Source organism: Manis javanica, chromosome 4 (assembly GCF_040802235.1).
Source record: "Manis javanica isolate MJ-LG chromosome 4, MJ_LKY, whole genome shotgun sequence".
Classification (NCBI taxonomy): Eukaryota; Metazoa; Chordata; class Mammalia; order Pholidota; family Manidae; genus Manis; species Manis javanica.
Window position 1 is genome coordinate 4759975 of NC_133159.1, and position 12743 is coordinate 4772717.

General features: G+C 50.0%; 1 protein-coding gene across 1 annotated transcript; it reads left to right on the top strand.

Moving 5' to 3' along the window:
- Positions 1-5173: 5173 nt before the first annotated feature.
- PHF13 (PHD finger protein 13) lies at positions 5174-12569 on the top strand. Its single transcript, XM_073233117.1, has 4 exons — positions 5174-5568; positions 7793-7894; positions 9015-9549; positions 10026-12569. Exons 1-4 carry the CDS (start codon positions 5530-5532, stop codon positions 10250-10252), a joined length of 903 nt encoding a protein of 300 aa, XP_073089218.1. The 5' UTR covers positions 5174-5529; the 3' UTR covers positions 10253-12569.
- The last annotated feature ends 174 nt before the right edge of the window (positions 12570-12743 follow it).

Genomic DNA, 12743 nt, shown 5'->3' on the forward strand with positions numbered 1-12743 from the left:
TTAGCCTCCCCGCCTCCTAATGGAAATGAAATGGGAAAGGCAGAAAACCGAGAGAAGGAGAAATCCGTAAGAAATCCTCTGAGTATGCTATTAAGCTGAACAAAGCTGAAGCCCCAGAAAACATTCCGAGAAAAATAGGTTTTCCTACTCCATGAGGGGACCTGAGGGGCCCTGGGACAGTACCTTCAACTCAAGGTCAGTCGGGGGACTGCCTTAAAAAAACCAGGGGATGTGGCTCTTCAGACATGTCAGTCACTCGTGGGGTGTTGGCAAAAACAGGAATTTGCCTTACTCTGGTTCCTACAGATACAGTACCAGAGCTGCACTTTCCATGTAACCATATGAAAAACTACCCTCATTTGGAAGCCATTTTTTCCTTCAGTTTAGCATAGGCTTTACTCAGTTTTTCAGAGAAAAGCCTTATTCATCTCCAGTCCTCTTGTCTGGCAGATGAATCTGGGTTTTTGTTGTTCAGTAGCCCCTACCCGGGGCCTATGGGCTTTGCAGACCTCCAGCGTACTCACAACACCCACGTGTGTCCAGGGCGCAGGCCTGGCACCCGGGAGTGCCATTTCTTGGTTACAGCTAAGCTGGCAAAGCCTTTGCAGAAGACATCTTGTTTCTATTCCACGTCTGAAATGAGAACTGTTGGCTTTCTCTTCTACTAGTGAATCTCTCATCTTGCCACGAGAATGTATCTGGTCTAAATTTCAGCATGGGAAGCCCAGGCCTAAGAAAGCAAGCATTCAGGTAGGCAGGCTGGCTGCCTGTTGTCCATAGATGGACTGTTCACACAGCTGTTAGGGGCAGTGGCAGCATTCCTGGGCTCAGGAGCTGGGCCAATAGCTTACTTGCACAGGATTTGGGACAAGAAAGTCTGAGTAACTAGGGAAGTGGGATATTTGTAGGGAAAAGTACTATAATCCCTCTGGGTCAGAATTTATCGGCCTTGTATAAATCAAATCTTTAATAAAGCAGTAAGGTTTCTGTAGTTATGAACTGAGTCCAGTTTTGTATATTCCTAACAGAGAGTTATTTAAACAAATCATGTTTCTACCTTACTGTGAAGCCTTGGAGAATAGTGTATATATTTATTGGAAAGATGTTCATGCTTAGCTTCAAGCGAAAAATCTGCTTACCCGTAGAATGACCCGGGTTACTGTATGTGTTCAAATATGTACAAAACAATTTGTGAAGGTCACATCTTCTCTAGGTTGTTAAGTGTGTTTTGTCTTGTTTGGCTGCATTTTCTGTCTTTCTGTACTTAACTAATACCACAAGTTTAAAATATGGTTAAAAATTCAGTTCTTGAGAAGAAGGTGTATTATTAATATTCCAGACCTTACAGTGGAGCATTTGAAACAATGGGTATATATATCTAAGTCAATAAAGGAATGTGGTTAGAAAAGAAAGGAACAGATTTAGACTTATCAGCTGTGTTTGGAATTTTGAATAACCTACTAACCCAGGCATGCTATTTAGTCCCTTTTTTTGCTCATCAATCTTACGAGTTCAAAATGGGAATGTGAGAGATTCATGCACTACAGTACGACAGTGTGATTGATAACAGCAAACTGTTTTAAGTTTTAAGCTCCTCATATATCACCCAACACCCTGGCAGGGTGGAAACACCATTGTTTGGTGAGGAAAGTGTTGACTAGTCAACCAGTAATAGTCTGTGGGAAAATGTGTTTAAAGATTAAACTTCAACCATGAAAGTTTTAAAAGTTAACCTCATCTGCTGAAAATGTCTTTGCCTAAGTAACTTCTTTATGATAATGTAATTTAATGTGATTTAACAGATAACAGTATTATTAAAAAAAATTCACACTGTATAATTTTGAACTCAGATTTTAGGCAGACGGGACAAGAGATGTGACTGAGTGATTTAGGTCATTTTAAAAGCTGCTGTTACCATTTTTCTTCAAAAACATCTAAGGAACACTTACTTTGGCATTTGAAGAGTCAGATAAAGATTGCCTTTTTTCCTATTACACATGGATTTTTTCGGGTTCTGGACAACACAGGTGTGGTTTATAATGCACTTCATATGAACTTTTTCCTTAAGAAAAGTTATAGTATTCTCTGTTAAGTGCATTATTATGTGTAAATTAATATTGTAAATAAAAATATTAAAACAGTATTTGGCATACAGTGTTAGCTATTAATATTTGTGTTTCACCTGTATGAACCGTAACACAGGAAAGTAATTTGATTAATCTATGCATAGGTTGTTTTCTTCAGTAGAAAGTTGATAGTACATAGTTCAGAAATTATTTATTAATGATTTTAAATTATTCACACACATATATTCATACAATAGTCAAGGTACTAAAAGTTGAGGACAGTATGACCTTGAGGATTTTTCATTTTTCTCTTCTCCAGAAAATGGAAATGAGAAAGGTAGAAAACAAGGTAGGAGAAAACCATAAGAATCCATAGGAATATACTATGAAGCTCATCAAAAAGCTGAACCACCAGAAAATAATTTTGGAAAAAAGAAACCGTTATGTTCATACCAACACTCAGGCGTAGACACTTAAAATGGTAGGCAGAAAGCTTTGCTGAATGTTCCCCAAACGAATGTAGTGTAGCCAGTGAGATTTAGGAAGGTGAAGCTATATCTGGTAACCCGATAAAAGCAACTGACACTCTCAAGTTACTGGGAAACCATGGTATTCTTTGTATTTTTAAGCTTGTCACAACCTGTCCTAATGTTGGCTTTCCCCCCCCTCCTTCCTAAATAACTATAATTTGGGGAATTAGCATTCAGCAGCAGGTATAATTTTTTTTTTTAACAGAAAACAAGGAATCATAGACTCCAAGGATCTGACTACTGTGGCTAATGTCCTTGCATTAATCATGGGATTCCAAATTTGGCCCTTGGAGCCTGGAATTAGTACAATATATCTGAGAAATGAGCTGAACATACTAAAAAAATGTAAGCCTGTCATACATAGGAAACCAGCTATATTACCCCACAGCTACTACGTATTACATGATTGAATGAGTCCGTTACCGGTGTTACAGTCGTTTTTTGAGTCTTGGGAAAGGATGATAGGTGTGAATGTCTAAACCTCTTCTAAAGGGCTAAATTTCCAAGGAAAATCAAAGGAAGGAGAGACAAAGATCCTTCTCCATTAATTTTTAATTTTTTATTTCACTAGAGTGGCAGGCAGGGCGACAGCAGAGTCCACCAGAGTAGTACTGGTCATACCTGTGTACTAAGTAAGACCTTACTCAAGAAATACCTACTGCATATGTGTTCACAGCAAGTTATCACTGTCACATGGCACAATCTACATTTGGGATTTTCTTTCCTTAGTGTGATGGAGTGGTCCAGTATCAATCCCTGAATCCTAGGCTGTTTTGTCATCAAGTCCATGATTATGAACAAGTTCTTATTTCAGTTTCTTAGTGGGGGTGGATTATTCATTATGTGAATAAGTGTACCATAGGGAATAATGTCATTTAGACTTCACCTCTAATAATTATTCTTTTGGTATTTACATCTTTAAACTGATAATAGGGCAATATCTTTTTGGTCCTTTATTAGTCACGAAAAACAAGGTGCTGCTGCTGAATCTGACCCTGGGCAATGCTAGCTAACCTCAGGACGCCTGCTCTGGTCACAGTGATCAGAGAACATACTAGATCTGGTTAAATCACCTGAATGTGACAATTCTGTAAGAAGTTGTTTCCCTGGGCCAAGTTCAATGCCTTTTTATCTCACTAGTTTTGGAAAGCACCCCACTTTACCACCCCTGGGAGCCAGCCAGTTGGGGAAGGTATTGATGAAACAACACTGAAAAAATACTAATAAACCACTTAGGCAAGTACTACGATAAAAATTCTATAGTTTAGGAAATTAAGGCTCAGAAAGTATTTCTAAGATTAACTCAATCCCTTAACCACTAAATGTTTCCATCAGAATTATCTTAACCACCTAAACAGCAATAACCCGTGTAGTATTCACTCTCTTGGAAATCTCGTCTTTTAGTTAGGAGTTGAGTTCTTCTAATTATTGTTTTGATTTAGCATCAGTTTTCTCATTTGAATTTAAAATTTTATGTCACTTCAACAGTTCGTCTTCGAAGGTACCAGTATGTTCTTGAATCATCTGCATTGTGTATATTTTTTCTTTTGCTTTCCAATTGTTATTAAAAATGTGAAAGTACGTCAGGCCTCCAATTCTATCAGAGCAGTTAATTTTCAACTAAGTGTTCAGAGTCAACCAACCTTCAACATAAAAAGTTGTAAAGTACTCGGTCCAGCATTTAAACACTGCAAGCTTCTCAATTAAATATCAATGAAGTCATTGTCAACACCAAATATTTCTATCCTGTTTTCGCCTCACTCCACTCTTGTAATCCCGTGAGGCGAACATTCAGGAAATAATTGAACTAAAGCGAGAAGACCGGGACGGCCCAAGGTTAGGCGGAGTGAAAAGAAAAGCAAATTTTAAGCAAACGTTTTCCGAAAGATTGATAACACTGTTTATAGAGTTTTTAAAATGCAGCAACCCGACACCCACAAGTGGAGTCTACGGAGACCACGAGATCCTCGTTAAGTCCTAACCCTGCTCCGCCTCGGTCCCGCCGTCCAGGGACCCCGGGGCAAGGAGCCGGCCGGAAAACACAGCGGCGAAAACAAGTTCGCCCCGGCCGGCTCGACTCCGGGAGCCCAGTCGGAGGGCAGCCACATCAGCCCCGCCGCCCACACCCCTCCGGGGCCGCGAAGACCCACGACCCACAAAGGTGCACGAACCCTAAGACCCAAAGGAGACAGAAGGGGCGGCAGGCACCGCCCCCCGCGAACAAGACCTCCAGCCCCGCCCCCACTCGCCGTAGCCCCCGCCCCTGCAGAGACGGAGGCGCTACCGCTCGCACCGCCCCTCCCCCACCGCCGAACCAGCGCGAGCGCCCGCACCTCCCCCGCTCCGGCGGCCTCAAGTCCCGGAGATATCGCCCCCACAGACCGGGCGGCAGCCGCGGAGCTCTATGGGGGTTGGAGTCCTCGAGGGGCCTTTGTGCGCCTCAGCGGCCGAGCGGGGACTACGCTTCCCACAATGCTCCACGTCCATGCCATCGCCACGCCCCCTCGCGCCGGCTTCGCAACGCCCCCAAACTACATTTCCCGACAACCGCCGCGCCTCTCCCGCCCTCCCTCCCGAGACACGAGCCGAACTGGGCGTCAGGTCGGGGAGCGGGTCGGGTTCCCGCTCGCCGCTGCCGCCGCCGCCGCCGCCGCCACCCCGTCCCCCTCCGTGACTCTCCCGCCTCTGCCGCCGCGCGGGCCGCGGGAGAGCTGCATCGTTAACTCTACTCGGTAGCGAAGCCGCTGGCCAGGGTGCATAGAGCCCGAGACGCGAAACGCCGAGCCCCCCATTACCTCCAGCCGGGGGCGACCCCTCCCGGGTTCGCCCTCGCCCTGCGCCGCCGCCGGAGCCCCCGGTTTTGAGCGGGGCCGCCGCCAGGCGCCAGTTTCCCGGCCCCTGCACTCCCGCAGCCGCCGCCCCCCACCCTGAACATGGACTCCGACTCTTGCGCCGCTGCCTTCCACCCGGAGGTGAGTGAGCGCTGCGCCTCGATCGCCCCCGACCATCCCCCCGAGCCCTGCCCTCCCGGAGCCGGACCCGCCGGCCGAGCGCCGCCCTCCCCTCCCCCAGCTTTGCCCCTTCGCCCCCCGGACGCCCAGCCCCGCCCCCCACCCGGGCTCGCGCCTTGTCCTCCCTGCCGGTCCTCTCGGCGTCCCTCCCTCAGGCGTCCGCGTCCTCCCGGCGCCCCTTCCCCTGGGCCGCCGCGCCCGCCCCTCCCGGGCCTCGCGTAGCTCTGGGACCTGTCTGCGCCCCCGCCCCTCCCCGCTCGCCTGGCTTATCCCTTCCCCGCCTCCGGGAGCTCGGTCCGGGCCGCCGCCGCCGCCCCGCGCTCCCCCTTCGCGAAGGGGCTTGCGGGCCCCCCCGGAGGGGGGACTTCGCTCCGCACGCCCCCGCCAGCTCCCTAATCCCCCGGGCCCGGTGGCCCGCGCCCCGCCCCCTGCCTCCCGCGCGGCCCCCGCCGCCTCCCGCTCCGGGGGCCTCGTCCTTCGGGGTGCGGGGAGTCCCCACCAGAGCTTGACCCCCCACCCGCGACGCGCTTGGTCCCCCTCGGCGGCCCCCGCCCGCCGGCTCGGCTCGCCCCGCCCCGCCTCCCCCTCCTTCCGGGGATCGGCTCTCGGCGCCCCCGGCGCGGTCCCCGCTCCCCTCTCCCCTCTCCCCTCCTGAGGCTCTCCGGGCCGGGATGAGGTTCCGGCCGCGGGCAAGGGCAGCGGCTGCGGGCGCGTTCGCCCGCCCCGGTGCCGCCTCCGGGGTTCGCGGGGCCTGCCGGCCCCAGACGCCGAAGCCTGTGTTCCCGCGCCCCCTCCCCGGTGGGATGGGCCCCGCACCTTCCGGGGCCGTGTCGGCGGGGGGCGGCGTCCTTGGGCGGCTGGGGAGGGGGCCCACACCGCCATCTGCTTTCCCTAAAGGCGGCGCGGCGGCCGGGGTGGGGGCGCTGCGGGTCCCCTCGGCCCGGGCCCCAGGGCGCCGCCGCCCTTCGCGCTGCGTCCCGGCTCCTGACCCACTTCTGCGCGTTCCCCGCCGAAATAAAGTTCTTCTCGAGAGTTCGAGGGCCGCTGGGCGGCCGGTCAGCCCTTTCCGGGTGCGGGCCTGGGGCCGCCGAAAGGCTGGGCACTGCGCCGGGACCTGGGCTCCGCTAACCTGCGCGCCCCGCGGGGTCCGGGAGGCCGTCAGTGGGGGAGAAGGTGGTTTTCTCGAACCAACTTGAGAGACTAAGACGTGGAGCCCTGGGTAGGAGCCCTGCGGGCCGCTCGCCCGGGCCGCGCCGCCTTCCCGGCCAGGATCCCACCCAGTGTTGTTCCCCGCTCCAGCCCTAGCAGCACAGTGGCCCCCTAGGATCTGGAAATGTTAGTTGACCAAGGAACATGGGTTTGGGCTGGGTGGTCTGTGAAATGCTTAGAAGAAAACCTCGGTAAATCTGCTAGTTGAATAAATCGAAGTAAAGCAGAATTATGCTCAGTCGCAAATGTTTTTTCTCTCTGGACTGTTCTCTTCGGGAGAAAATCCGCTTTTAAGGGCGTTTCTAGATTGAATGGGGAGGGTTCTCAAATGCCAAAACTCTTAGTATTTCATGGTCAACGCGCAGATAAGATTAGCAGGGACGTTTCTGGTTTATTCTCTGAGTTGGGGAACATTGGGTGCCTGGCCCCCTGCATGTGGGAGCAGTGGCTGCAGCAGCTAGAAGTGCCTCCCGTGGAGGACAGAGCCCAGGGGAAGGAGGGGTCTTTATGCAGACCTGTTTGGGGAGGGGTCAGGCCCGAGAGAACTCTGAACCTTAAGAGGTAGTTGACTTTGGAGAACACTGAAAGTTGCTTTAGTTACAGCTGGAGCAGGAGTTTTACAAAATAGAAAATCTGTAGCAAAAAAGTAGTTATTAGGGCCCCTGAAAGGCCAGCAAAACTAATAGATAATGTCAGAAAATGCCACGTGAGCCCCAAGAAAAAGACTTTTGTACAAGCTTTTATCTTTTAACCTGTTTCCCAGTATTCTTGGCAGAACTTCATAATACCCCTTTTCAGCCTTCTGAAAAGTGTTATTTTTTGACCTGAATTTACATTATCTTGTTTCTAGATTATTTGTGAATCCAGCAGTGTATTTTCGAGAGCTTGATAAGGAATGCTGAGCTGGCTTAGTTTTGTTTCTGCATTCCCACCTGCAAATGTTTGCTTTCAAACCCCCTGTTTTGCCTTTTAACAGGAGTACTCCCCCAGTTACAAGAGGCGCAGGACCGTGGAGGATTTCAACAAATTCTGCACCTTTGTCTTGGCCTATGCTGGCTACATCCCTTATCCGAAGGAGGTAATCTTAGGCTTCTGAGACCTTTCTTGCTGGCAGGGAAACCAGTGTTGAATGAGTCTGGGTGTGAAAGGGGTCGTGTGGGAGGATTTCAGACAATAGTTGGGCAGGAATCTTTCTTGGAAACTTAGACCAGTTTAGGAAGTGGTTCTTGAAACTCTGATAGAAAATGCAGGCCTGTTTAGAAATAAAGTATTGATATCTGCTTGCTCTCAATGGCCAGTTCTCATTCAATGCTTACTATGACTAGGCCTGTATAACATGAGGTAGGTGCTGTTATGTGCCCCATTTTAAAGATGATGACCCTGGGGCACAGAGAGGAGACTCCTTGCCCTGGGTCCCAAATGCTAATCCGTGGAGGAGCCCGGGATTGGAGCAGAAGGTGGGGCCTGGTCTGCACTGCTCTGCCTGCAGCAGCCTCCCAGTTGCTGTGCACACCAGAAGTGGGCAGGACAGGACCAGTGCTGTCATGGCTGTCATGGGGCTCAGACCTCAGGGGCCTCCTTCATATTGAGCAAGGCTAAAAAAAGGGGAATCTGGTATTTTAGGAGGCAGAATCCCAGCATTGGCTTATCATTTCCACTTGTTGTATAGGTGGGTAATTCTTTGGTCTCCATTACAAATAGAGTGTTGTCTGCATTTGCAAATAAAATGCTTGAATGGTCTGAAGGAACCATAATTACCTGCTTTGATTTTGCAATTTTTGGGATGTCTCCACTTTTTTTAAAGAGTGGAAAAGCTCAAAACCTATCTAATTTCACTTAATTAAAAAACACTTCCCTTGGGAAGATAAATGGAAAGGAAATTTTACAGTCAGAAGTTAGGAGGGTTTGAGAGGGTGTCTTCATTCCTTTCGCACGTTTATTGAGTAGCATCTGTGTTCCTGGCTCTGGGATCAGGCTGAGGGTTGAGCTGGGGAAGGCCGGTTCCCCGTGTGGCTCACGTTCTGTGTGGAGGGTCTTGCTGAGGTGTCAAGGACGCTGTTCCTCAGGAGTAACACTTGAGGGTGTGGGGGGACAGTCAGCGTTACTGTCTGCAGGCCTGGCCTGGCTGGGCTGGGGAAGCTCAGCGCCAGGACTGGTGGAAACAGCCCGACCCCGCTAGCATTGCCTTGTCTTTTCAGGAACTCCCTTTGAGGAGCAGCCCCAGCCCTGCCAACAGCACCGCTGGTACCACTGACAGCGATGGCTGGGATGCTGGTTTCGCCGACATGTCGCCTGCAGTGCCCTTGCCAGTCTCTGACCGATGCTTCGGCCCCCTGCAGCCCACCCTCCTGCAGCGAGCCAAGCCCAGCAACTTCCTGCTGGACCGAAAGAAGACCGACAAGCTGAAGAAGAAGAAAAAGAGGAAGCGAAGGGACAGTGATGTCCCTGGGAAGGAGGGGTACGTGGGAAGCTTGCTGAAGTTGGAAGCCACTGATCCATACGTGGAGACCCCCACGAGTCCCACCCTGCAGGATATCCCCCAGGCTCCTGGTGATGCCTGCTCGGGCTGGGATTCTGATACTCCTTCCAGTGGTTCTTGTACCATGGTGTCACCTGATCAGGTCAAAGAAATAAAAACTGAAGGCAAACGGACTATCGTCCGGCAGGGAAAGCAGGTGGTGTTCCGGGACGAGGACAGCACGGGCAACGATGAGGACATCATGGTGGATTCAGGTGAGCGGTCCCTGAAGGGAGGCTGCTCGCGGCTGGCGGTCACAGAGAGGTGATCTGATCGTAAGCTGGTGTTTTAGAGCAGTGCCTTCTGTGGAATGGGACAGCAGAGTGCGCCCCATTGCCTCCAGGGAGGAAGGTGTTTAGGTGGATACTGAGGTGTTCAGGAAAGGAGGTGATCACAGCTAGAAACGGCTGAGATTCCAAGTCCCACCTCAAAATGTAAAAATAACATAGCCCGTCAGTAAACATCTCATGGATAATTCCCAGTGCTACACGTTTCTGCACCCTTCCCATGCCTTTATTGCACTTCTAGAGGAAAATATCTACTGTAAGGAAGAGTTAAAATCGGTTTCATGTGATGAAGGTCAGGTTTCACCTCAGCTCTGTCCCATTGGACTGGCCGGGGCGGCCTTCCTGATGGGGAGGGGATCCGGAAAAGTTTTTTCCTTCCTCTTAGCTGTTTTTCTCCCTTTCAGATGACGACTCCTGGGACCTTGTCACTTGCTTCTGCATGAAGCCATTCGCCGGCCGCCCCATGATAGAGTGTAATGAGTGCCATACCTGGATTCACCTGTCCTGTGCGAAAATCCGGAAATCTAACGTTCCAGAAGTGTTCGTCTGTCAGAAGTGCCGGGACTCCAAGTTTGACATCCGCCGTTCCAACCGTTCCCGAATGGGCTCCCGAAAGCTATTTCTGGACTGATTGCTGGTGTGCGAGGAGACCGTGGGCGAGGAATCGGAAGGGACGTTGGGCTTTTTGGCCCCTCTCTCAGTTGAGCACAGAACTCTCAGCTCTGGTGCAGGCAGACCCCTGCCATTAGGTGCCTAAGCCAAAGGACAGGCTGTCCAAGGTTAAAGTGTACATAGCCAGTGACTGAATAAAATCCTCGTTGGCCAAAGCTGCTGCTAGAGCTGAGTTCTCTGCAGCGGAGGTGGGCTGATCACCCAAGTACCGTGGGCTTGGTTCAGCTGAAAATGAGGGTACATGGTACTTGCGAATTCTTGCTATCGTTATTAACAAACTCCCGCCGATTGGAACAAATACTGTCACTCCCGCTCCTGCTGTGCTGGGGAGAAGAGACTTTCCATTTCCCCAGCCTGTCAATGAGCAGCCATATGTGTAAGCGTTTTCTTGAGTGTTAAGTCTTTTCCTGTAAGTGTCTGTATAGCACCCATCAAAGCTGCCCTTTAGTGGTCTGACCTCCCCTGCCTTGAGGGCTGCCTACCAGAGTCTCTGTGCCCACTCAGAGAGGAGCCCTGGGGCTGTGGGCTCCTTCTGTTCATTAAAAGGGACAGTATGTGTCTGCTTCTCTGTGGTAAGGGCGTTAGTTGGGGGTTGAGGTGGCCTATGTTCATGACTCAGTTTCCTGTTTTGCACGATGTAAAAAACCTGTCTTTTTGCACGATACAGCCAAAAGTATTGGCAGATTCTGCCTGGGTGCCCTTTCTCATTAATTGGTGTGTGAGGTCCTGGGGCTACCCAGCCAAGCTGTTTTCGGATGAGAGGGCACTTGGGTTCTTTCCTCTCTTCCTCACCCCTATTGCAGTAGCATCAGTATGGTTAGGCAGTTACTGGGGAGTGCCTTCCTCTGTAATGGGGGAAAGAGAAATTGGGAGGAAGCCCTCTCCCATGGGTGATTCTTAGTAAACCTTCATACAGGCTGGCCTGCTGGTTCCATGGGGCAAGGTTAGGACTTGAAGCTGTTTTTTGGTTTGCATTGGTGAGGGGTACGGTAACACTGGCCTCCAAGAATGTACAAGAAGATACACCGTTGAACTATATTAGAACTAGGACCCTGGACTAGGGAGACCCCTGTGAAGGCCAGCTCTGGAGAAGCCAGGGATTTGCTCTTGCAGCCCCAACAGGGCTCTGCTCAAGGGCAGTGTACCCTCGGACACTGGTGGTTCTGGGACCTGGAGCGAGAGGATGGCTTCAGCTTTTTCCAAACTTGACATTGTTCTTTAGCAGTTTAAATACTGTTCTCAAAGATGTTGTTTTTGTAAATCAGTAGGTGTGTTTTCATAAACATTGTTTCTTGTAAAGCACGAAAATGGAAAGAATGCCCAAGTTAGTCATATTTATTATAGCAGGATGGATTCCCTCGTCTCCTTGCTGGGAGCCACGTGGCACCCTTGTGTGGGACCACCAGGTGGACTCACTCTGTCCACTCTATCCCTGAAGCACCAAGGGGTTGAACCGTAATTGGCTAATTAGAGCCCATTTTCTGTCCTAGTTACCTTTCATGCTTGACCAGCCAACTGCCTTCTTTTGTTTTTAATTCTGTTGCTTGTATTAACAAAAACAAATTGTTTCTGAAACCCAGTTCATTGTGAAGATCCCCGAGGTAGAAGTTCTGCTGTAGAGAAAAATAGTAAGAAGCTGGCTTAGGAACAACCTTCTCCCCAGACAGCTGTCTGGCTCTGACAAGGGTAAGTGTCCAGGAAGTTGGAGAAGAATTTGCCAAAGATCTGCCCCAGGACATTGCCTGTCCAGTGTCTTCACGGTGAGAATAGCCAAAGTTCCAAAGCATTTTTCTTAAGTAAAACTCCACAAGTTTTAAAAGTGCATTTAAGAATATGTGTGATTTTAGAGTGGAACTGCCCATCCTGGCGATTGCTACATTGCTCTTAGGAGGTCTGATGCCTGGCAACGCATCTGGAAGGCATCTGATGCTCATCTCAGTTTGTTTCCTTCATTTCCCTTTTGTTCTAACAGCTCTACCCCTGTGGCTGGTGTCGAGAAGTCAGGACGCCTTGTTTTTTGCCGTAGATTGAGCTGGGCAGCTGCAATCAGCTTTATGCAAATTAGGCATGGCCCATCTCTGGGGGCTCCTGGTTGGTGGCTAATGAAGTGAGGGGAGGGAAGATGTCGCCCAAAAGTAGGCCCCTCCCATTGGCTTTGGCCAGGCCAGTTAACATCGTTTACATGGTTCTGTGTAACTATAGGGTTTATGTGTATAAAGCAAAGCTGTTTCTGTGAAACTGTATATTTTGTAAATATATTGCTACTTTGAGGTTCATGTCTAGCTTCAGGTGTGTGTTCTGTGGTGAAGGGTGACTGTCTCCTCTCCATCTCCCCCAGACCATGATGACATGAAGACTTGGGCAGATAAGGTCCGAGTTTGGTTTAGCAGGGTGGAAAACACCCAGGGCCCTTTTCAAACCACAATGTTAATAGACATTAATAGCTTTAC

Excerpts from the sequence above, each read along its gene's own strand:
- PHF13 (XM_073233117.1), top strand. The coding sequence starts at position 5,530 with ATGGACTCCGACTCTTGCGCCGCTGCCTTCCACCCGGAG. Across the intron at positions 7,895-9,014 it reads ACATCCCTTATCCGAAGGAG|GAACTCCCTTTGAGGAGCAG; the intron begins GTAATCTTAGGC and ends TTGTCTTTTCAG. Across the intron at positions 9,550-10,025 it reads GGACATCATGGTGGATTCAG|ATGACGACTCCTGGGACCTT; the intron begins GTGAGCGGTCCC and ends TCTCCCTTTCAG.